General features: G+C 43.7%; 1 protein-coding gene across 4 annotated transcripts in view; it reads right to left on the bottom strand.

Annotated features, from left to right (window-relative positions):
* Nucleotides 1-25384, bottom strand: part of FAM193A (family with sequence similarity 193 member A) — a 194366-nt gene that overhangs the window by 116741 nt on the left and 52241 nt on the right. For 3 of the 4 annotated variants that reach the window (XM_064365352.1, XM_012466902.2, XM_064365358.1), the window contains one exon: nt 16030-16275. In XM_064365352.1, coding sequence (XP_064221422.1) covers nt 16030-16275 — 246 coding nt within the window. Of the gene's footprint in view, nt 1-16029; nt 16570-25384 lie in introns of those variants that run through there. The other variant, XM_012466903.3, reaches the window with a different exon arrangement.

The following is a 25384-nucleotide window of genomic DNA, read 5'->3' as shown; positions in this document are numbered from 1 at the left end:
AAGGAGGGACAAAACTCAAACAACTGGCATCAGGAATAAAAAGAAGAGGGTAACAATCACTACAGATCTTATGGAAACGTAAAAGGTAATAAATATTCTGAACAACTTTATGTCACAGTATTTAATATAAAATGGGAAAATTTCCTTAAAGACAAAAACTAGCAAAGCTCACTAACAAAGATACAGATAACTTCTATCAAATGAGGTGAACTCACAGTTCAAAATCTTCCCAATAAAGCAACTTCAGGCCAAGACAGCTTTACTGGTGAATTCTACCAAACACTTAAGGTAGAAATAATACTAATTTTACACAAGCTTTTCCTTTCCAGAAAATGAAAAAGAAAATACATCCTAGTTCATTTTATAAACTAAGTAATAACCTGACATCAAAAGCACACAAAGATATGAGACAAGAAATTTATAGACTAATATCCTTCATTAACATAGACACAATAATCCTTAATAAAACATTAGTAATTCCAATTTACCCAATTAGCAACCTAGCAAAAGGTTAATACATCACAACCAAATGTGACTTACCCTAGGAATGCAAAGTTTTCCAACATTTTGAAAATCACCATAATTTATTTCATTAACAAAATAAAAAAGGAAAATTCTGTGATCATCTTAATAGATGTAGATAGTATGACAAAATTCAGTGTCTATTCATAATAATTCTTAGCAAACTAAAAACAGAAGTAAACTTCCTCAAATAAATAAATAATAAATAAATAAAAAGAAGTAAACTTCCTCAATCTGACATACACTAAATGATGAAAGACTAAATGCTTTCTCCTAAGATCATGAGCAAGAGAAGGATGCCTACTCACACCACTCCATTCAACCTCATATAGGAACACCTAGTTAGTGGAATCGGGCAAGAAAAAATGAAGATATACAGATTGCAAAGGAAGAAACACATTATTTATAGACAGCATGATCATCTACACAGAAAATCCTAAGGAATCTACCAAAAGGCCAGTAGAACTAATAAATGAATTTTCGTATTATACAAGGCCAATATCCACAAACAAATTGAATTTCTATGTACTAGCAATAAACAAATATTGAAACTTTGTAGAGTACATTTTAAATAGTAAGAAAATATAAAATGTTTTGGGAAATGTATTTTATTTTATTTTTTGTAGAGCCAGGATCTCACTATGTTGCCCACACTGGTCTTGAACTCCTGACCTCAAGTAATCCACCTGCCTAGGCCTCCCAAAGTGCTGGATTACAAATGTGAGCCACCATGCCTGTACATAAAGTTTTTAATATACTGATGTACAAAGACTATGTATATTGAAGATTACAAAACAATGCTGAAAATAAACTTAAATGACCTAAATAAATGAAGAGTTACACCATGTTCATAGACTGGAAGACTCAATATTGTTAAATTTTCAATTCTCCCCCAAACTGACCTATAGCGTCACAATGCCAATTAAAATCCCAACAGGCTTTTCTGCAGACACTGACAAGCTAGCTCTAAAGTTGATGCAGAAATGCAAAGAATTTAATATATGCAAATCACTTTTGAAAAAGAAGAAAGTTGGTAGACATCTATGTAATTTCATGACTTAATATAAGTAGCTTCAAGAATCAGGATAGTATGGTACTGGCAAAGGAACAGGTATATATGTAAAGTGGAACACAGCACCCAATAATAGATCCATACGTACAGAACCAAATCATTTTTGACAAAGGTGCCAAGGTAACTCAATGAGACAAGACTATCTATTCAATAAACAGTTCTGGAGCAACTGGATATCAATATGCCAAAAAAGATGACCTTCAACCCTTACTTTACAACAGATAAAAGCACGGCTCATAGACCTAAATGTATATGCTAAAACTATTAAGATACAGAAAAAAACAATGGGCAAAAAAACTTTATGACCTTGAGTAGTGAAGATTTCTTACATGAAACACAAAAGCATAAATTATTTAAAAATACAAATTGGAAATTAGCTGGGCATGGTGGCACAAACCTGTAATCCCAGCTACTCAGCAGGCTGAGGCAGAAGAGTCGCTCGAACTAGGCAGGCTGAGGTTGCAATGAGCCAAGACTGCACCACTGTACTCCAGCCTGGCGGCAGAGCGAGACTTTGTCTCAAAAAAAAAAAAAAAAAAAAAAAAACACATTGGGTGGCCGAGGCGGGTGGATCACGAGGTCAAGAGATCAAGACCATCCTGGTCAACATGGTGAAACCCCATCTCTACTGAAAATACAAAAAATTAGCTGGGCATGGTGGTGCGTGCCTGTAATCCCAGCTACTTGGGAGGCTGAGGCAGGAGAATTGCCTGAACCCAGGAGGCGGAGGTTGCGGTGAGCCAAGATCGCGCCATTGCACTCCAGCCTGGGTAACAAGAGCGAAACTCCGTCTCAAAAAAAAAAAAAAAAAAAAAAAACACAAATTGGATTTGATCAAAATATAAAACTTTTGTTCTTCAAAGGACAGTGTTATGTAATGAAAATGCCAGCCACACACAGAGAGAAAATGTTTGTGAAGCCTATCTAATAAAGGGCTTGTATATTGAGATTATATAAAAAAAAAATCTCACAACTTAAGACAACTCAATAAAAATGAGCAAAAGATTTGAAAAGCCACTTTACCAAAGAGATACAAATGGAAAATTAGGTACATGAAAAGATGCTCAACAAGTCGTTAGGAAAATGCAGATTAAAACCATAATGAAGGATAACACTATCAACGACTAGTATGGCTATTTAAGTAAAGACTGCCAATATCCAGTCCTTGGCAAGGATAAAGATCAGCTGGAACTCTCATACATGGCTGCAAAACAGTATGAGCACTTGCCCTACAGGACTCAGTAATTCCACTCCCAGGTGCTTATCAAAGAGAAATAAACTGCATCCACTTCAAAGACTGATACTCAAGTGCTCCCAGTAGCTCTACTCAGAACAGCCCAAACTGGAAAATACAAATGTCCCTCTATTGGTGAATGGATAAGCAGACTGTGGTTTATCCATGCAATGGATTATTACCCAGAAGTAAAAGGAATTAACTATTGCTACATGTAACAACATAGATGACTCTCAAAAGCATTATGCCAAAGGAAAAAAGCCAAAGCTCACGCTCAGCTTATCTTTCTATAAGGCTAACTCAAGTCAATCTGGCAATTTTGGGTAATTCCAACAAATTACATCAGCAACTACTTTCATGAAGTGCATCAAAGAGAAATTTGTATGTTTCTAATATGACCCAAAACACAACAGGGCAAGTATTCATGATAAGGACAAATACTAGCAAACTCTTAAATGGCTGGTTTCAGTTGGGACTACATGCCTTGACTGGTCTATGGGCATAATAACTATTGGGCAAACATTCAAGATTAAGGACAAATACTAGGAACCTTTTTTTTTTTTTTTTGAGATTGCTATCACCAGGCTGGAGTGCAGTGGCAAAATCTTGGCTCACTGCAACCTCCAACTCCCTGGTTCAAGCAATTCTCCTACCTCAGCCTCTCGAGTAGCTGGAATTGCAGGCATGTACCACCACACCCAGCTAATTTTTGTATCTTTAGTAGAGATGGGGTTTCACCATGTTGGCCAGGATGGTCTCAATCTCCTGACCTCGTGATCCGCCTGCCTTGGTCTCCCAAAGTGCTGGGATTATAGGCGTGAGCCACCGCGCCCGGCCAGCAAACTCTCAAGTGGCTGGTTTAGGTTGGGACTATTTACCTTGATTGATCTACGGGCATAAATAACTATTGGAGAACCTGGTTCCTTAGTGTAAAACTCAAGTTACATTTTAATGACATATGCAAATAAAGACAACAATTGTGAATGTCCATAATCAAAATGTAGTCTAAAGCAGTCAACCGTGAAAACAGAAAAACAGAAACTTTGTGAAAACAGAAAAACAGAAACTTAAGACTACTTGCCGAGTAGTCTTCTTTACGGCAGGATGCTTGAGTTCACGGCCCTTTAAAGAAAAAATAATTACCCCAAAGTGCCATCCCCTCATCACATCTCCCATCAGACTAAACCTATTTTTGTTAACCACATGCAAATGTTAAAATGCAACATAACATGTCTTTTAGCCTTTATAGAACTATAAAAACTCAAGGTGGTATAAGTGAATTATTTTTTAAATGGTGAAATTCAAATTAACATTATTTTAAAGAGACAGATGAATGATTAGCTGAAATCAAACTGCTAAATTCCACACAGACTTGGTCCCGACTATTAGGACCAAGATTTTTTGAGTTAGGCCTGTGTCCCCTTGCAAGTCTATGCAAAAATGTCTCAACCATCCCACCTCTCTTCCCTGTCTGATTTCTCTTTCAGTGGGCCTCTGGCCCAAGATAGAGTATTAGTAAGCCAACCAATACTCTTTCCTAAAAAGCCTGTGGAAACAGTGCACTGAGGCACACCAGGACATCGGACTTGGTGGCAAAGCCCATGGACACACTGCAGACCTGCCCATGATCTAAATACGCTTCCCATTACCCCTGCATCTTTATCATATTTGGGCTGGGTGCAGTAGCTCACTCCTGTAATCCCAGAACTTTGGGAGGCCAGAGCAGGCAGATCAATTGAGGTCCAGTCAGGGCAAGAGAGAGAGACTCGCTTGAGCCCGGGGGTTCAAGACCAGCCTAAGCAACAAGGCAAAACCCCATCTCTACTAAAAATGCAAAAATTAGCCACACATGGTGGTGGGCACCTGTAGTCCCAGCTACTCAGGAGACTGGGGCAGGAGGATTGCTTGAACACGAGAGGTGAAGGCTGTAGTGTTTGAGATTGCGCCACTGCACTCCAGACTGGGCGAGAGCCAGACTGTCTCAAAAACAGAAAAGAAAATGAAGTCCTCTGGTATTTACTTTTTTTTTTTAATTTTCAGGTTAAGATCAATCTACAATGAGATATAGATCGTGGAAGCACTAATCTGGGAGTCAATAAAGCTGGCTTCACCTTACACTCCGCAATTTATGCTGCACGCCTGGACATGAAGTGCGTTGTGCACATTCACACCCCAGCAGGGGCTGCAGTGAGTGGCTGTGCTGGTAGCATATCAAGATAAAAAGAAAAAAAAAATGAATCCGTGTTTACAAAGAGACATCATCACACAGTGAAAAATAAACAAAAAAGAAAAAAGAGACAGAAAATAACTACAACGAATATAACCAATAAAGAGCTTCTACTGAGTGTATATAAAGAAAATCCCTCAAGTCAGTAAGGAAAAGACGGCCCAACAGAACAGTGGTTCTCAGAGTGTGGTAAGAGGACCCCATTTAGATGGCCCAGCATAGCCTAGAGCCACAGAGAGGTTAAAGCAATTCTGTAAGCCTAATCACCAAGCTGAACACATCATTGATAGATAATTAACTAAGTTCTCTGACGAATTTCAGTGTTAAAGGTATAATGAGAATTAGAAGGGAAAGCATTCTTTTCCAAATACTAGACAAAAAAAAATATGGTTGATACCTATGTTAAATATGTATCATCAGATATAAAAGTTGAGGAAGTTTCAAGAAATCCATGGTTAACTATTAATGGCTAGTAAAAGAGGATTTTCACCCTAACACCGTTAAGTAGGCCCACGAGTCAAAACTAGTTTCAAATTAGTACCAAAATGTTCTCTGCCTTTTTCACTGTGCTGACATTCACACTGACAGGGCAAAAGCAATGGTGGGTAAACGAGCTAAGCACCAAGGCAAGGACGAAGGCAGCAGGAGCAAAGCATGCTAGTGGCCACTGCGTTCTTCACTGCCACACACTTCAGAGTTATGAGGGAGGGAAAAAGCCAGTTCCACTTAAGAATGTCCCTGATGCAGTAAAAATAATTATTTTGCATAAACCTGAACACCTAAGCAAAGGTCTTCTGAATAGTCTGTGTGACACAGTGGGAAGTACACATAAAGCGTCTCTCCGGCACACCCCAGGAAGAGGCTGCCTCACGGAATCTCACTGTGCATTGCCAATTGAATGGCCCGCTTCACCCATGAAACATCAATTTTACTTGAAAGAATGACTTATGGGCCAAACTATGGTCATTTAGACTTGGATATTTGTCAGATATTTTCCAAAATGAACAAAATGAGTCTGTCACTTCAAGGCAAATTGGCACTATTTGTGGCCAATAACAAAATCTGAGCTTTTCTCATCATCACAATTTTTCTGAGCAAAAATCAGAACTCTGGAAAACTTTCACCTGCCACTGTGGGCTTGAAAACTCAACATTTAAAGAACTTTCTGATGAGATCAGTGGTGATATTAACAAATGTTATTTTTTAAAATAATGATGAAAAGTATTAATATGAGGAAAATCTGTCTACCTTAGTAAACCAATACTTTACCAAAAAAATCAACATGTGATGTTATAAACCATGCACGGGCAAGAGATCCATTCAGAGGACAAGGCAGACCAATGGACTTTCACCTAACAGTGTAGGAAAAAGCCACTGATTGGTTTCAGCTTCTACACTATACCTTAAGAACTATCTTACAAACACCTTAAGAACTTAACAACCCTTAAGAAACTATCACACTTGTGATGGTTTGATACAGCATCAAAGAAAAATGTTCACAATTATCTAAAAAAAAGCCATTAAAATATTTATTCAAATACTTCAATCAGAACAACCTATCATAACATATTCCACACAGAGGCAGATATGAGAACTCAGCTTTGTTCTATTATCCAGCTATTAAATTGTTAGTCCGGGAGCGATGGCTCATGCCTGTAATTCCAGCACTTTGGGAGGCTGAGGTGGGTGGATCACGAGGTCCAGAGTTCAAGATCAGCCTGATCAAGATGGTGAAACCCCATCTCTACCAAAAATACAAAAATTAGCCAGGTGCAGTGGCAGGCACCTGTAATCCTAGCTACTTGGGAGCCTAAGGCAGGATAATTGCTTGAACCCACGTGACAGAGGTTGCAGTGAGCCAAGATCACGCCACTGAACTCCAGCCTCAGCGACAGAGTAAAACTCTGTCTCAAAAAAAAAAAAAAAAATACAAAATACTGCCACTATAATTACTAAACCATTCTTTTTTATGGGGGGGGCGGACAGAATCTCGCTCGGTCACCTAGGCTGGAGTGCAGTGGTGCCATCTTAGCTCACTGCAACCTCCACCTTCCAGGTTCAAGTGATTCTTCTGCCTCAGCCTCCCAAGTAGCTGGAGTTACAGGCATCAGCCACCATGCTCAGCTAATTTTGTTTTTTTAGTCTAGACAGGGTTTTGCCATGTTGGCCAGGCTGGTCTCGAACTCCTGACCTCAGGTGATCCACCCATCTCAGCCTCCCAAACTGCTGGGATTACAGGCGTAAGCCACCGTGCTCAGCCCTACTTACTAAACCATTTTTGTTTTTGGAAAATAGTTTTCATTTAAAAATATGCTACTGATCTTAACATGCAATCAGTTAAGCATATAAACCACCTAAGACTCAGCAATTCCTTCCAACTATAGACAACAGAGTGTCATGTGTGCTCCACAATCAGCAAGATTTGGAAACAACTAAACTGCAACCCGTTCATAAAGAAGGACGGCATATAGCAATGGAAATGGAGAAACAAGATTTCTGACTGTCAAACATAATGCTGAGCAAAATAAGACACAAAACACCACATAGAGCATGATTAGATTTCTGTAAAATTCAAAACTTCAGGAAAACTCTACTACAACGTTTGTGGGGAGATGCTTAGGTGATACTAACAAAGAAAGTAAGAGTGAGGACTAGGAGCAGCCAGTGAGTGTGAACTTGGTGCCAAGAGAGTAACGACTGGAAGGAGTTCAAGAAGGGATCTGGGTTAAGGGCAATGTTTGATTTTTGACCTGCATGGTAGCAGAAATAACCCGACATATATAAACCATCACAGTAAGTGACAAGGACTTATTTCATTATTAAGATGCAGACTCTCGGCTGGGCATGGCAGTTCACACCTGTAATGCAAGCACTTGGAGAGGCTGAGGTGTTAGGATTGCTTCAGCACAGGAGTTCAAGACCAGCCTGGATAATACAGTAGAGACCCATCTCTACAAAAAATTGAAAAAAAAAAAAAAAAAAAAAATTAGGCATGTTGGCATGCACCTATAGTCCCAGTTACTCGGGAGGTTAAGCCAGGAGAATCACTTGAACTCAGGAGGTCGAGACTGCAGTGAGCTTTTTTTAACACCACTGCCCACTGCACTACAGCCTGGCTGACAGAGTGAGACCTTGCCACAAAAAAAAAAGAGACTCTGAGTTAAAACCACATAAAGTCTACCTCTATATATACTGCATAAGAACACCTCAACAGACTAACACAAAGAAGTCAGAATTAAAAGCATATGCAGATGTGCAAAAAGGAAAGGGAGGCAGGGAGCTCCCATACCTAAACAAACAGAAAACAACGCCCTTCAGGAGAGAGGCATGACCACAGATGGGGCCGCGCAGTAAAAAGAACCATGTACCAAGATTAATAATTTTAACCTGTATTCTACCAAGCACAGTCTTAAAACCTGTAAATCAGAAACAGAAATTCTTTAAGGAAAAAAGGAAAAAGACACAGGCATAGTAGGATATTTTAAGTATCACTCAGAAATTGACAGATTAAGCATAAAAAAATTAATAAAACCATGAAAAGGAGTTCGAGACCAGCCTGGCCAACATGTGAAACCGTGTCTCTACTAAAAAAAATACAAACATTAGTCAGGTGTGGTGGCAGGTACCCGTAATCCTAGCTACTAGGGAGGCTGAGACAGAAGAATCACTTGAACCCGGGAACCCAAGGTTTTGGTGAGCCAAGATGGTGCCACTGCACTCCAGCCTGGGCAACAAGAGCGAAACTCCATCTCAAAAAAAAAAAAAAAGAAAGAAAAGAATGAAAATTGAGCTATTGCAACTAACATTTCAAAATCTTCAAGAGTAAACAGAGGTTTCATAGCACATATCAGAGCAAAATAATGAAAACTGATGGGTAAGTACCCAGAGTAGGAAGGCAGAAGAGGAACCATAAAGGAAGAAGAGAAATAGAGACTTGTGGTCGACATCACATAAGAAAGACAGAATCACAAAAGTCCAGTGGCTCCTTGCAGGCCACCTGCCATCAGCAAGAGTACAAAAAGCAGGCCGAGTTGAGCAGGGTTCAAACTCCCACAGATCTCCAACCAAGGTCAGACAGGAATGCAACTCCTCTAAGCAGCTGGCTCCCAAGCTCAGACACCACAGACCTGTTAGGCAGCTTTCAGAAGAGGCCTAGAAAGCAGAGCTCCTCCAGCACCTACATGCATCCCATCTCACTTGTCCTCTCCAAAGGACAAGAAACTTACCACCACTTGGAACTCAAGACACTGGTGTCTGCCATCACCACCTTAAATAATTAAAAGAGAACAGAACATGGGTGGGCGCAATGCCTCATGCGTGTAATCCCAGCACTTTGAAAGGTCGAGGCTTGTGGATCACCTGAGGTCAGGAGTTCGAGACCAGCCTGGCCAACATGGTGAAACCCCATCTGCACAAAAAATACAAAAATTAGCTGGGTGTGGTGGCACCTGCCTATAATCCCAGCTACTCAGGAGGCTTAGGCAGGAGAATCGTTTGAACCTGGAGTGGAGGCTTCAGTGAGCCAAGATTGCTCAATTGCATTCCAGCCTAGGCAACAACAGCGAAACTCTGTCAAAAAAGAAAATAAAGGAACAGAACATCTCTGGATGAAGATTCAAGCATCTGCCAAAAGTGGATGCCTCTGGGAAGGCAAAGAGAATAAAGAGACAGAGCCAGAGGAAACTAATTTTGAACTGTTCTCTTTCGGGCCTCTAAAATTTCTTTAAAAAATCACATTCTCCATAGCATTAACTAATCAAATATTAATATATAGCACATTCATGTACATAAAATAGCAATAACTGTCTAGGTGCAGTGGCTCATGCCTGTCAACCCAGCACTTTGGGAGGCCAAGGTGGGAGGATCACTTGAGGTCAGGAGTTTGAAACCAGCCTGGGCAACATGGCAAAACCCTGTCTCTACTAAAAATACAAAAATTAGCTGGGCATGGTGGTGCATGCCTGTAGTCCCAGCTACTTGGGAGGCTGAGGCAGGAAAATCCCTCGAATCTGGGAGACGGAGGTTGCAGTAAGCTGAGATCACATCACTGCATTCCACCCTAGGCAACAGAGTGAGACTCTGTCTTAAAGATAGTAATAATTAAAAGCAATAATTAATTAGACAAAGTAAAATAATTTTTAAAATTAAAAGCTGCTTCTCTGAAAAGACAAAACTGACAGACTTTTTTTGGTTTATAATTTTTTTTTTTAATACAGAGTCTTGCTATGTTGGCCAGGTATGTTATCCAAGTCGGTCTTGAACTCCTGGCCTCAAGCAATCCTCCTGCTTTGGCCTCCCAAAGGCTAGGGTTACAGGTGTGAGCCACTGTGCCAGGCCAAAACTGACGGACTCCTAACAAGACTGGTTTAAAAGAAAAAGAAAGCATAAACATCAGAAATAAAAAACTCACTCACTGGGCATGACGGCGCACACCTATAATCCCAACATTTTCGGAGGCTGAGTTGGGTGTATCACCTGAGGTCAGGAGCTCAAGAACTTCCTGGCCAACATGATGAAACCCCGTCTTTACTAAACACACACAAAAAATTAGCTGGTTGTGGTGGCGCATGCTTGTAATCTCAGCCACTCAGGAGGCTGAGACACCAGAATCACTTGAACCTGGGAGGTGGAGGTTGCAGTCAGCTAAGATCGCACCACTGCACTCCAGTCTGGGCGACACAGCCAGACTCTGTCTCAGAAAACAAAAAAGAAATAAAAAAGTCAAATCTACAAATCATGTAGGAAGTGAAAAGAGACCCTTACACAAAACTTTATACCAGTAACTTTGCCAATTTTTCTCTTTTTTTCCTCTTTTTTAAAGAGACGGGGTCTCACTGTGCTGCCCAGACTGCACTACAGTGGTGCTATACCACACAACAGCCCAGGACTCCTGGGCTCAAGCAACCCTCCTGCCTCATCCCCCTGTATAGCTTGGAACTATAGGCATGTGCCCCCTTGGCCAGCAACTTTGACTATAACTTATCAAAACTAACTTGAGAAGATTTTAACCATTAAAGAAATTGAACCACAACTTTATAATCTACCTAGAGACACACACGTGGCTGTGGAGGGGCGGTGAGGCCAAAGGCGGGTCATTCACAAATGGGTAGCCCAAGAGTATTTGCATTCCACTAGTCAGGAGTCAAGGTAGAGGAAAACAATAACCAAAGCAACAAAGTCTTGAAGAAGATGAAAACACATGGACACTAGGAAAGCCCAGTGGGGGTAGGCCCTGGAGAGGAAAGAGAGGAGAAAATGCCCTCAGCTATGGGGGTTTGCGGGGGATATAGGGAGGTGCCCAGTTTTAGATTTGATTTTCTCCCTGAAGCATGAAGGTCAATAGCTGAGATGAGTAGGGAGTGGGTAAAGAGGGTACAGGTAGTCTAAGAAGCAAGGAAAAAGAAGGGTTCCTGCCAAGGGGTCTGGGGCGGGGGGTACTTAAAAGAAGCCAGAGCCTCGCGCGGTGGCTCACGCCTGTAATCCCAGCACTTTGGGAGGCCGAGGCGGGTGGATCACGAGGTCAAGAGATCAAGACCATCCTGGTCAACATGGTGAAACCCCGTCTCTACTAAAAATACAAAAAATTAGCTGGGCATGGTGGCGTGTGCCTGTAATCCCAGCTACTCAGGAGGCTGAGGCAGGAGAATTGCCTGAACCCAGGAGGCAGAGGTTGCGGTGAGCTGGGATCGCGCCATTGCACTCCAGCCTGGGTAACAAGAGCAAAACTCGGTCTCAAAAAAAAAAGAAGAAGCCAGAAAAACGTACTAGATGCCCATCTATGGTTTGGATTCATGAAGTCATTAAGAAGAAGCAGTAAACTGAGGCCAGTGATTGTCTCCAGGAATATTCTGTCACATGGAGGGAAGAGATAGGGCTAGACCAGCATAGCCAAAAACATTCAGAGGATCTGCCTGAGAATCACAGAAGAGTCACAGTACCAAGTCAGGGAACTCAGGCTCCTAGGAGTGAGGTCAGGGAGACCTGATGAACGTAACAGGAATGGAATCCATGGACTGATTGATGGGGATGGATGAGGTCAAGGAACTGTGGCAGGTCCAGCGCAGTTGCTCATACCTGTAATCCCAGCACTTTGGGAAGCCAAGGAAGGTGCATCATTTGAGACCAGGAGTTCAAGACCAGCCTGGCCATCATGGCGAAACCCTGTTTCTACTAAAAATACAAAAACCAGCCAGGTATGGTGGCATGTGCCTAGAATCCCAGGTACTCAGGAGGCTGAGGCATAAGAATCACTTGAACCCAGGAGGCACAGGCTGCAGTGAGCCAAGATCATACCACTGCACTCCAGCCTGGGTGACAGAGCAAGACTGTCTCAAAAAAAAAAAAAAAAAAAAAAAATTAGCCGGGCATGTTGGCACATGCCTATAGTTCCAGCTACTCAGGAGGCTGAGGCATGAGAATCTCTTGAACCCAGGAAACAAGGCTGCAGTGAGCTGAGATTGCGCCACTGCACTCCAGCCTGGGCAACAGAGCAAGACTCTGTCTAAAAAAAAAACAAAACAAAACTATGGCAAGGGAAGACAGTCAAGCAACTGAACTGCAAAGATAGATAATGATCAAGACGAAAGTTTGAATGAAGATTTCTTAGGTTTCCAGGCATGACAATGTCTAGGACACCATGCTAGGATGGTCAGCCTTGGAAGAAGAGGTCTCCAGAGAAATCTCCAACGTGCAACTGTTAGGCAGGGTGTTAAGAGAAATTCCCACCAATATTCTCCTACAACTGCTTATCAGAATGCTCATCTAGAAGATACCAATTCAGTTCCACTTCCCCTCTGGATGCAGAAAGCCGCGGGGGCAGTGCACTGACCCTAAGGATGAACCAGAGGAGGACAATTGATAAAATGCTATCTCGGGGCCATAGGAGAGCTGAAGTGACCAGGCTGCCAGAGGGAACTATACAACCAAGTCCAACATGCCCCCCTAAGGGGAAGGGGGGACACACTTACTGTTTCACATTTGGCAGAGGAGAGAAAGGGGATGGAGGCCACAAAAGTGATTAGAAAAAAACAGCTGAACTTTAAACAAATTGTGAAAGGTTGAGAGTGGCAAGTGTGGGAGTCTAATCCCTGGAAAGCCCCAAAAGGAATGCTCCCACTTATTCCCAGGAGACCTGTGCCCATGTCTCCAGGCTAATCTATTAGCTGAGAGGAAGGGACACGCCTCTCTCCTTGTCCTGAAGAACACACAGGCCAGGACCAGCATCAAGACATGGGGCCAGTCAGCCCCCTGCAGATACAAGGCAGAGTCTAGTTGCCACCTGGCAGAGGCAGTATCTCCAGGAAAGGCCCTGAGCACAGGGCTGTCCAAAAGTCAGGCTAGATGGGAGAACTGAGAAGGTGCCACCATCAGAGACCTGTGCCAAGGAGGAAGTAGAGAGAGGCCACTCTGAGGCCCACACGAGCACAAGAAAGCCACACGCAGTGCTAGAGACAGCCCGGCTGAGGCTGACTGGACTGACTTGGCCTCCCAGGTACGTAACAGGAAACACCCTTAGCCCAGTGCTCTCTGCATACTGTCTGACACTTGACCAAACAGAACAAGAGAAACAGAAAGCAAGAACCAGTAACGTTTAAGGAAAAAACGGTAACACCAATTCTGACAAACTCTTCCAGAAAGAAGAAACAGAAACACATTCCAACTCATTTTATGAGGCCCCGAAGGCCATTATGAGACAAGAAGCCTACAGACAGATAGCCTTCATGAGCAGAGATGGAAAAATAATTAACATAATTCTAGCAAATCAATCCAGCAACACATAAAAAAGATGTCCACAGAAAGAACAAGAATGTTCATAGCAGGTTTTTTCAAAATAGTCCAAATGTGGGAGCAACACAAACATTCATCAATTACTTGGCCAATGCATAAATCGGTGTATCTGTACAATTACTCAATAATAAAGAGAAACAAACTACTGATGCATGCAATATTCTGGATAACTCTCAAAAGCGTTGTGCAAGTTACAGAAGTTTATGTGACACTCTGGAAAAAGCAAAACTGTAGGAACAAAAATTAGGTCAGGCCGGGTGTGGTGGCTCACTCCTATAACCCCAGCACTTTGGGAGGCCGAGATGGGTGGATCACGAGGTCAAGAGATTGAGACCATCCTGGCCAACATGGTGAAACCCCGTCTCTATTAAAAATACAAAAATTAGCTGGGCGTGGTAGCACACGCCTCTAGTACCAGCAACTTGGGAGGCTGAGGCAGGAGAATCACTTGAACCTTGGAGGTGGACGTTGCAGTGAGCCGAGATCACGCCACTGCACTCCAGCCTGGTAACAGGGCAAGACTCCATCTCAAAAACAAAAAAAAAAAGAAAAAAAATCAGGTCAGTGGTTACCAGAGGTTAGGGAAGGGGAAGGGAAGTGACTACCAAGGGAAACAAGGGACGTTTATGGGGTGATGCAAACGTTCTGGAGCTTGTGGTAGTGAATATTTTTTAAGTAAGAAAAGGATGAATCTTAATGGAAGGTAAATTACATATTGTTTTTTTAAAGGCCAGCTCCAACAAAGAGGCCAACCTACAAAAGCAACAGATGGTCTGAGTCCACAAACACAGGCCAACACTGCACCTCTGCTATTCCCAAGGTCACTGTTTCTGGTGAGGAGAGAAAGGCTCATTTGACAGACTATCCATTACCAAGACAAGCTGGGGTCTGGAAAATGAGATCCTTCCCCAACCCAGGCAAGACAACTGCAGGGAACCATAGGCACTTCCGCTGGTCTCTGAAGCAAGGCAAACAGCAGCAGCCTGTTCCCAAGCGCAGAGGCAGGCTAAAATACAAGAGCAGGGCTGGAATCGGAAGAGATGGTAAAGTTTAGGAAGAAACAAACAAAAAAACACAAAAAGGAAAGAAAATGGTATTGGTAAAACACACACACACACACACACACACACACACACACACACACACCTGCCTTTCTAGAGTTTATATTCTAATGAAGAAGAAAGCAAACCAAATGAATAAGTAAAATACACAGTATGTTAGAAAAAAGTGCTAGGAGAGAAGTATAGCAGGAAAGGGGGAAGGAGGGAGGGGCCGAGTGAGAAACTAATTCTGACAATGAGACCCCAAGGATAGAAAGTGGCCCTGGAGATGGGGGCTGCCTTCAAGGCATTGGGGCTTGGCAGCTGCTGGCAGGCACCAGGCTAACAGCCAGGGCCAGGAAAGATGAAGACCCACACCAGGCAGCAGGGACGCGCTCTTCAGACTGTCACCAGGACTCCCCCAAGGCAGTCCCGCAGGAGAAAACAGAGCAGCAGGAATATGCACGCTTCCTGGCTGCACAGAGCAAGGTATCAGAAGAAAGAGAAGAGCTCAGAAAATAATTAGGCGCTCGAAAGCAGAAATCAAAGGGCACAGACGAGCCCTGGAATGTAGGGCCTCAAATAGGTGCAAAAGCCAACTCCTTCCAGATCCCAATTAGTACATACGAAAGCCTTTCGGAACAAGGGCCCACCAAAACTCAATCAGGTTAAAGATGAGAGTAAGTGTGCGGCCTTCCCAGCCAAGCCTGCTGGCAGCACTGTGGCCTCCAGAAGGCTGAGACGCACAAACAAGTAAAAGGGAAAGCGAGGCTTGAGAGCTTCATCGGCTCAAGAATTGCCTGCACGTGGAACTGCTGAGAACTGAACACATGAAAAGTGTACTCCCTTTTCAAGAAACGGCACCACCAAAAAAATCCTAAGCTCAATGCCAAAAGTCACCCTTCAGGGCCACACAGTTTGCTGAGTGAATTGTGCCCAGATAAGGAGGGCAGCTGTCCTGCCACCTACTGCAGTGTGGCCAGGGAAGCCCAGGAAGAACGCCCCAGGAGACACAGGCTAGAAGGTGGTGCAGGAGGCAATGCCCCCTGAAGCAAAAGCAAATCCATTTTTTTCACTGTCAGTTAGCCCTATAACCTGGGGTGGGAAGAGCCAACGCCCTGCGCTGCCTGTGTGGGCAGCCACTCACCACCGGCTGGTCAAGGCCGCCATGCCTCTCCTCCTTCTCCACAGTCCTGCGGCAGTCCGGGCACACCCATAGTGGCAGGTGCAGCACGCTGTTGCCCTTGGGAGCCATGGAAAGGGCCAATTTGCTCGCAGTCTTAATTCCGCTCTCTAAGAATGAGGAGTCTTTACGTTCACTTCTGCACAGAAGACAATAATCCCCAGCGGGGTAGGGTGGTGTCCTATGATTCATGCCAAAACTAAAAGGAGTCTGGAATAGAAAAAAGAAATTCTATTTTCAAAACCTGATCCACAAAGCCAAGAATATTAAAATATATGTACAGTTCTAAAACTTAAATACATGTGTATGTTTATATACAGAAATATAAAATAGGAAACGTATTGAATAAAACTAAACCTAATGTTCTAGAAACTCATACTACTTCAAATAAAATAGTGCCATAAAGAAAATCTTACCTTAGTACGAGTTAGAAAATTGTCAAATTAACCCCTTCACCTTGACTTCTGTATTACTTACCCACGCGCCACATGCTAGAAATTGTTAGCCTGAATTTTCAGACTGTTTACCACCAATGAAGTCTGAAACCACTATTCTAGAGGCATCTGCACACCAGGGCTCAGACCTAAGATGGCAATTCTGGCTTAAATGTGTCTGCAGATCCAAACTGTCTCTGAGGTGGGCTGTTCAAATTCCAGATTCAAGATAAACAGGGAGCTGATGGCAGCTGCACATCCAAGACCCAGCCTCCCCCCAGGCCCAGCAATAATGATGCAGAGCTTATCCTCCTATCACCTGATGTAAATAAACATCTGCGTTTTCAAATAGGTCCTACAATGTGGGGCAAGAGAAAGAGGCCTCAGAGGTAGGAGGAAAAAGCAAGATTATTATACCTTAGAACCTCTCAAAAGATAACCACCCACTCTATCAGCAAAAATAAAATTCGCCTTTAAAACACAAGTAAAGAAAAAGAAACTGAAGTCTGGGCACAGTGGCTCACGCCTGTGATCCCAGCCTTCAGTTAAGAGGCAGAAGCAGGAGGATCACTTGAGCTCAGGAGTCTGAGACCAGCCTGGGTAACATAGCAAGACTTAGCCTCTACAAAAATATCCAAGTATTAGCCAGGCATGGTAGTGCACATCTGTAGTACCAGCTACTAGGGAGGCTGAGGTGACAGGATTGCTAAAGCCCAGCAAGTTGAGGCTGTAGTGAGCTGTGATCACGCCACTGCACTCTAGCATGGGTGCACTCTAGCCTCAAAAAAAGAAAAGAAAAGAAAAGAAAAATTCAGCCTGGCCAACATGGTGAAACCCTGTCTCTGTTAAAAATACAAAATTAGGGCCGGGCGCGGTGGCTCACGCCTGTAATCCCAGCACTTTGGGAGGTCGAGGCGGGTGGATCACGAGGTCAAGAGATCGAGACTATCCCGGTCAACATGGTGAAACCCCGTCTCTACTAAAAATACAAAAAATTAGCTGGGCATGGTGGCGCGTGCCTGTAATCCCAGCTACTCAGGAGGCTGAGGCAGGAGAATTGCTTGAACTCAGGAGGCGGAGGTTGCGGTGAGCCGAGATCGCGCCATTGCACTCCAGCCTGGGTAACAAAAGCGAAACTCTGTCTCAAAAAAAAAAAAAAAAAAAATACAAAATTAACCAGGTATGGTAGCGTGCACCTGTAGTCCCAGCTACTCAGGAGGCTGAGGCAGGAGAATCACTTGAACCCGGGAGGTGGAGGTTGCAGTGAGCCGAGGCTGTGCCACTGCACTCAAGCCTGGGCAACACAGCAAGACTCAGTCTCAAAAACGAGGGGAAGGGAGCGGAGGGGAGGGGAGAGAAACTGAGACTCACAGGCCTGGAAATGGGGGTAAAGTCCCAAGGCCAGCAAATTGGGGGCAGGGGGACAGACAAGATTTTAACCCGTATCAACCCAATCCTAAGACGGGCCCTTCACGCAGCGCTGCCTTTGCACCTTAGGAGGAAGGCCCTTTTGAGCCTTGAGGAGAGGCTGAAGAGAGGCACTCCCAGGCAGCAGGGCAGAGGGAAGACTGGCCTGGCCTTCCAGAGGCAGCCAAAACCAGAGCACACAGTGGGGTGGAGGCGAGAGAACCCCCGCTGGTTTCTGCTGCCATGTGGGGGTGCCCTGCTGCAGGACACACCAGATGGGAAGACAGAGGACCCAGGGGAGGCTGTTCTGGCTTTTCAGTCTCCATCTCCACCCAGAGGCTTCTCCAGGGCCGGGCTGGGCCAGTCCCATAGCTCTTACCACAGCCTTGAGCTCTCTCCCCATCCTACCACCAACATTCAAACGGGCTAAGTGTGCATGGCAGACTGGCCCCACAACGACCACTGAGGGCTCTAATTTGGACCCCAGACTCCATTCTTAGAGTTCCCACTGACCGGCAGGCAGCACATAGTTAAACAAGGGCTAAATGTATAAATGAATCAATTAGTGATTGGAAGAATGAATGATAGCACCAGTAAGTCTCAAAAGATGTTCCTATATATTCTCCCGTGTTTCCATAAACCAGTGATCAAAACTGCTGACTCCTGTTACATCCACAGGGTTCTGATTTTCCTGAACCCAGCTCAGCAGCCATCCTGAGCCGAATGTTTGGGACACAGGGGCAGATAACTGATTCTTACTTCCTGCATTGTCCTAGAAAAGCGCCAGACTCATCAAACCCCTGAGAACCATGAGAATCCATGTATTTTTCCATACCAACATATCCCAAAAGCCTAAATTATGACAATTAAAAAAAAAAAAAAGGCACACTGATTTACCCCTATACAAAGCCATCTCTTTTCCTTAGGTCTTAGCTCCCATGGCTAACAGAACAGTCACATCCATCAGACCTTTCTGGCCTGCTCTTTTAATCACAGAATGAGATGCTGGGCTCTACGGACCCAAAGGTCCCCAAGCCTGAAATCCTAATGTAAGAGCCAGAAATGACTTGAGAGCGCCCAGTTCACCTCCCATACATTCACCAGTCATCCGGGATTCACTGAGCCCACTACATGCCCAGGGACTGGTCCAGGCACTGGGGTTCAATGGTAAAGTAAACTATCAAAGACAAAGGCAATAAATAAGACAAATACATGAAAACATAGAATATTAAATAATATTAACTAATTAAATAGTGATAAGGAGAAAAACATAACAGCAAAGAGTATCTGTGCCCTTTAATCTGGTGGCCAGTGAGGGGCTCCTTGAGGAGACCCCTGAAGCTGGCATGGGGCTCGCAAGAGCAGAAGAGATGTGGGGAGAGAGGCACTCAAGTCAAGGAGTGACTCTGAGGCTGTGTGCAGAGACAGATGGGATGGGAGAAAGGGAAGAAACGACTACCTGCACTTTAGGAGCTAAATGGCAGCAGCTTGGACCAGGGCTACAGGAAGGGAAGCGGACAAGGTTGCGAAGGAGCCAGCTAAGGTGTGAGAGGAGAAGAGCCAGGGGCAAGCATAAAGTGTCAGGTGCTGGGTATTTTTTCATTCCTTCAGTATCTGAGCTTAGTTGTGGGCCACGGTAGGGTTGTTTGGAAAAAGTCTGGTCGTTTCAGAGCTTGTCTGTAAGCTCTCTAAGGTGGCATCAGAGTGCCTTTCCTCTTCCTTGCAACTGAGACAATACCCTCCTGCACGACCCAGGGTTCTGCAGGTTAAGATTTTCCCACAATGGCTGTTGGGAACACAAACTGCTCCCGTCCCTCTGTGAGCTCCAAGGCTTGTCCACTCCTCACTTCCAGGGTGCTAGCCCAGGCGCAGAGAGCTTCCCCACATGCATATGCTTATGCACCCTCAGCTGGGCTTCAGGAGAACCCTATGCAGGCTCTTTCCCCTCTTTGCAGCTCTCTCCTCTGTGCCCTGCAAATTTACTTTGGCCTCCCCAAAGTCTCATCTCGGCCTCCTCAATCAAGGAGACCCTCGGGCTTGGTTTGGGCAGCTCTCCAAGCCCTAGCCTTCAGACTCTCTCCAGGCAGGAAGCCTGGGCAAGGCTGGGGCTCACTGCGGTTATTCTCTTTCTCTCAGGGATCACTGTTCTGCCTACCTGTAATCCAGTGTTGGAAAATCACTATTTGGTACATTTTGTCCTTTGTTTCATTGTTTGAGGCAGGAAGATAAATCCAGTTCTAGTTACCACCTCTCGCTTTAGAAGCAGAAGTCTAGTTATGTTGATATTTTAAAAAATAAATGTACCAGGCTGGGCGCAGTGGCTCACGCCTGTAATCCCAACACTTTGGGAGGCCAAGGTGCACGAATCACAAGGTCAGGAGATCAAGACCATCCTGACTGACATGGTGAAACCTTGTCTCCACTAAAAATAGAAAAAATTAGCCAGGCGTGGTGGCAGGCGCCTACGGTCCCAGCTACTCGGGAGGCGGAGTCAGGAGAATCGCTTGAACCCGGGAGGCAGAGGTTGCAGTGAGCCGAGATCGTGCTACTACACTCCAGCCTGGGCCACAGAGCAAGACTCCGTCTCAAAAAATAAAAAATAAATAAATAACGTACCAGGTTGGGCACGGTGGCTCAAACCTATAATCCCAGCACTTTGGAAGGCCAAAGCGTGTGGATCACAAGGTCAGGAGTTAAAGACAAGCCTGGCCAACACAGTGAAACCCCGTCTCTACTAAAAATACAAAAAATTATCCGGGAGTGGTGGCACATGCCTGTAAATCCCAGCTACTCGGGAGGCTAAGACAGGAGAATCGCCCGAACCCAAGAAGCAGAGGTTGCAATAAGTAGAGATCGCACCACTGCACTCCAGCCCGGGCGACAGAGACTCCATCTCGAATGAACAAACGAACGAACGAACGAACCAGAATGAACCTATACTAGTATTACTAGTATCACTCCCCCAATCCTACGTACACATAGATAAAATATGTAAATATATAAAATATGTATATATATCCATGTAAAGAACCAAGATAACCCAGAAATTTTTGCATAGGAGAATATGGACACATGGCTAAGATAGCAGTACTGCTGAAAACACTCTGGGAACACTACTAACAGCCGAGTTCTACATCTATGATCTGTTTTACCTTTTCTGACAACTGACTTCCTACCCTCCAGTGATTGCGGCCTGCGTGCATGGGGGTGGGAGGTGTGTGTGTGTGTCATAGAAGACACTACTAAATCATAATAGCATTTGTTTTCTTGCTAGGCTTATATTCCAGTTTTGAAAGTAGGTTCCAAAATGAAATTCCAAATTAAACATGAAAACTCAGACTTACTAAAAATACTTTACAGATAAATTTCTTATAAATATGAAGAAAAAAGGGCATTTTAGGGCACAAAAACAGTAAAAGCAACAACCTCTCTCAAATAACGATAGCACAACCAAGATCAGCCCGCCCCACAAAGGCTAAAGCAGGAAGCACACAAAACAAAGGCCCCGTGCTAGTGACGCTGTCACCTCCTGCCACCCGGCCTTCAGGGCTGTCTGCTCCCGACATGTCCTCTATCTCCTGTCAAAACTCCCTCACACTGCACCTATGACCAGAACCTTCTCTGCCTTAAACCCTTCAATTATTCCCACTGCCTGAAAAGATCAAGTCCTCAGCAAAGGATCAAGCAGGACATACCAGGCCCTCGGTGAGTGTGTTCCTGCAAAATCACCCACTTGAAACTCCTTACAGTTCCACACTCTCGCCCTATCCGACTATGTGGCTTTATCTTTTCCCGCCTTCATTCTTGCCACTTGCTTCCCTAAAACCCCAATCTCCCGCCCTTCCTTTACCAGACAACTGCGAAGCATCCCTTCAAACCCCACGATAGTATCTTTTTTTTCTGTGAATTTTGCTCCCTACCCCCCAAACAATACATGTCACACTAATTACAACTCCTGTACAACTTCTACACTTTCTATGGACTATCATATATTCATTATCCTACAAAATTATCTTTCACATGTCCATCTTCCCACTAGACATTCAACATTATGAGTGTCCATAATGCACCCAGCATCCAGTAGTGCCCAGTATATGCTAAGGGAAATGAAGTAACTAGTCCACGTCAATAATTCATACTTTGTCCTGCCTACCTCAACCACAATCATCTGCATTTTTATACATGATCTTTTATTAGCTACCTGCACTAAAGTCCAGGGAACACTGTTGTGTGTAGTCACTAAAATAACTGTGCCCTTTTTCCTTCCTTTCCTGAACTCGGCTTTACTAAACCATATTCAGCTTCTTTGAGCAAAAGGCATTGCCTGGAGAGCAATTACTAACATTAATATGTAAGCCTCCTTCTCAGTGGTTACAAAGAGATTCATAATAATCATATAATGAGTTAGGTACAAAATTACCTCAAGTATTTAAGGCTCTGTGATAAACAATTTCTGTAATCTTACAGAGTAAATATTCAGCAATTTACAATTTCAAGGCTGTTCCATGGAAGCTCAATGAAATTCAACAATTATTGATTCTACATTATTATAGCATCCTTTTAAATAGCTAATATGAAAGGTAGTTTTCCTTATGGCTTACCTTTTTTTTTTTTTAAGAATGGGCTCTGAAGGATTTACTTTTAATTTCAGTTTATATATTAGAAAAAACAGAAAATCTAATGAAAACTGCAACTGTTTTTAATGATTGCTCCTGAATTGGCCTATTACATGGCCAGTGGTTCTACAGATGTAAGTAAGATGGTTTTAAGGCATTAATGAAGGCACAGTGGTATCTGCTGGAACTATAGTGACATAAAACGTTTTTCTGCATGTAACTGTTACTAATGTGGTTTTTCCTACACAAACGTAGTTGCCATGTTTTAAGTCTACTAAACAATGTAATTAGTTTTGATACTACTTACCCAGAAGAAAACAAATGTCTAAGCAACCCTCAGAACATGTCTGGATGCCACTGCAAGTTTCATATCACTGCTCTGTCATGGGACAGCACAATAATATCTGCAAAATACTTCAAGTCTCTACATTCAAGCTCCATACAGCAAAAGAGCAAAACAGCTTGAATTTATTAATAGCAGCAGATTTACACGTATTTCTAAGATACTGCTCTTTGCCAATCTTTAAAATAAAGTTAATCTACTAAGGTTGAATTAAAACTTGATATCAAAGGGCTACTAACGTCTCAGACTGTGGTTAGCATCCCCTTCAATCTGTGAAGGTTCCTGAAAAATCACAGTAACCAGTCATTTTGCATAGGATATTAACAGTCTTTACAGATATACCCCAAAATGACCAGAGGGACAAATAAAACTACTTAAATAGAACAGAGGCTAAAAACGGCTTTTACTCTGAGACAATAAATGGAATAGGTAGCATGTGAAAATTGACCTAAAGCAATTCCAAAGTAGCCATTTGTACACTAGACAAGCCCCACGTCACCCACACCTCTGCTGATGGGACCTCCCCATCACACGATCTTGGCTCACTGCAACCTCCACCTCCCCGGTTCTCAAGTGATCCTCCTGCCTCAGTCTCCCAAGTAGCTGGGACTACAGGCATGCACTACCATGCCCCACTAATTTTTGTATTTTCAGTAGAGACAATGTTTCGCTAGGTCACCCAGACTAGTCTCGACCTTCTGGGCTCAAGCGATCGCCCCACCTCAGCCTCCTGAGTAGCTAAGACCACAGGCATATGCCACCACACCCAATGCTGGAGGTGGGCCTAATGGGAGGTGCTTGGGTCATGAGGGCAGATCCCAAATGAATGGCTTGGTGCTGTCTCTGCAGCAGTGAGTTCTCATTCCATTAGTTCCCTGGGAGCTAGCTGTAAAAAGAGCCTGGCACCTCCTTCCCCCTCTCTCCTGCTTTTTCTCTCATCATGTTACCTGGACATACTGGGTCCCCTTCACCTTGTACCCTAAGTGGAAGAAACCTGAGGCTCTCACCAGATGCAAATGCTGGCACCATGCTTCTTATCCAGCTTGCAGAACCAGGACCAAAATTATCTAGCTTCAGGTATTCCTTATAGCAACACAAATGGACCAAGACATAGAAGTTTAATATAAAGCATATTAAATTGTAAATGGCCCAAAACAGCCAAAATACTCATGAAGAATAATATAGAATGACTATTTAGGCTTATTAAAAAGTTATACTAGGGTGAGGATGGTGGCTCACTCCTGTAATCCCAGAACTTTTGGAGGCTTGGGTGAGAAGATTGCTTGAGCCCAGGAGTTCAAGACCAGACTGGGCAACACAGGGACACCCTATCTCTACAAAAAATTTAAAAATTAGCCAGGCATAGTGGCATGCACCTGTAGTCCCAGCCACTCAGGATGCTGAGGTGGGAAGACTGCTTAAGCCCAGGAGGTTAAAGCTACAATGAGCCATCTTCCTGCCACTGCATTCCCGCCTGGGCAACAAAGCAAGACCCTGTCTCGACAACAAAAAATGCTATAGAAATTGAGAGAGGGCCGGGCACAGTGGCTCACACCTGTAATCCCAGCACTTTGGGAGGCCGAGGCAGGACCTGAGGTTAGGAGTTCGAGACCAACCTGACCAACATAGAGAAACCCCATCTCTAGTAAAAATACAAAAGTAGCTGGGCGTTGTGGTGCATGCCTGTAATCCCAGCTACTGGATTACAGTAGCTGAGGCAGGAGAATCACTTGAATCTGAGAGGTGGAGATTGCGGTGAGCCTAGATCACACCATTGCACACTAGCCTGGGCAACAAGAGTGAAACTCTGTCTCAAAAAAAGGAAACTGAGAGAGTGTGGTCCTGGCCAAAGGACAGAAAAGTAGATAAAGGAACAATATACAATCAAGGTATGATACACAGACACAAAATTTATAACCAAGATGGCATCCTACAACACTATGGAAAGAATGGTCTTTTTAACACAGGAAAACTAGATACTCAAATCAGGGAAAAAAAATGAAGTTGGACCCCTATCTCATACCATACACAAAAATCAATTCTGTCATTACAGACCTAAATGTAAAAGATGTTGGAGAATATCCTCATGACTTTGGGTGAAAGAAAACATTTCGAGGTAGACACCAAATGCACTAAAGCATAAAGGAAAAGATTAACAGATTCAACTTTTTTTGGATTTTTTTTTTTGAGACAGAGTTTCGCTCTTGCTGCCCAGGCTGGAGTACGGTGGCGCAATCCCAGCTCACTGCAATCTCCGCTTCCCGGGTTCAAGCAATTCTCCTGCCCCAGCCTCCCTAGTAGCTGTGATTACACACATGTGCCACCACACAAAATACAAAAATTTTGTATTTTTACTAGAGATGGGGCTTCTCCATGTTGGTCAGGCTGGTCACAAACTCGACCTCAGGTGATCCGCCTGCCTCGCCCTCCCAAAGTGCTGGGATTACAAGCACGAGTCACTGCGCCCAGCCCAGATTCAACTATTTAAAACTAATTAATTTATTTTTTGAGATGCAGTC

Source organism: Aotus nancymaae, unplaced genomic scaffold, assembly GCF_030222135.1.
Source record: "Aotus nancymaae isolate 86718 unplaced genomic scaffold, 86718_ANA_hifiasm-v0.15.2.pri h1tg000006l, whole genome shotgun sequence".
In the NCBI taxonomy this organism is placed as follows: domain Eukaryota; kingdom Metazoa; phylum Chordata; class Mammalia; order Primates; family Aotidae; genus Aotus; species Aotus nancymaae.
The sequence above is the reverse complement of the archived record's forward strand: the minus strand, read 5'-3'. Positions and strand labels throughout refer to the sequence as shown.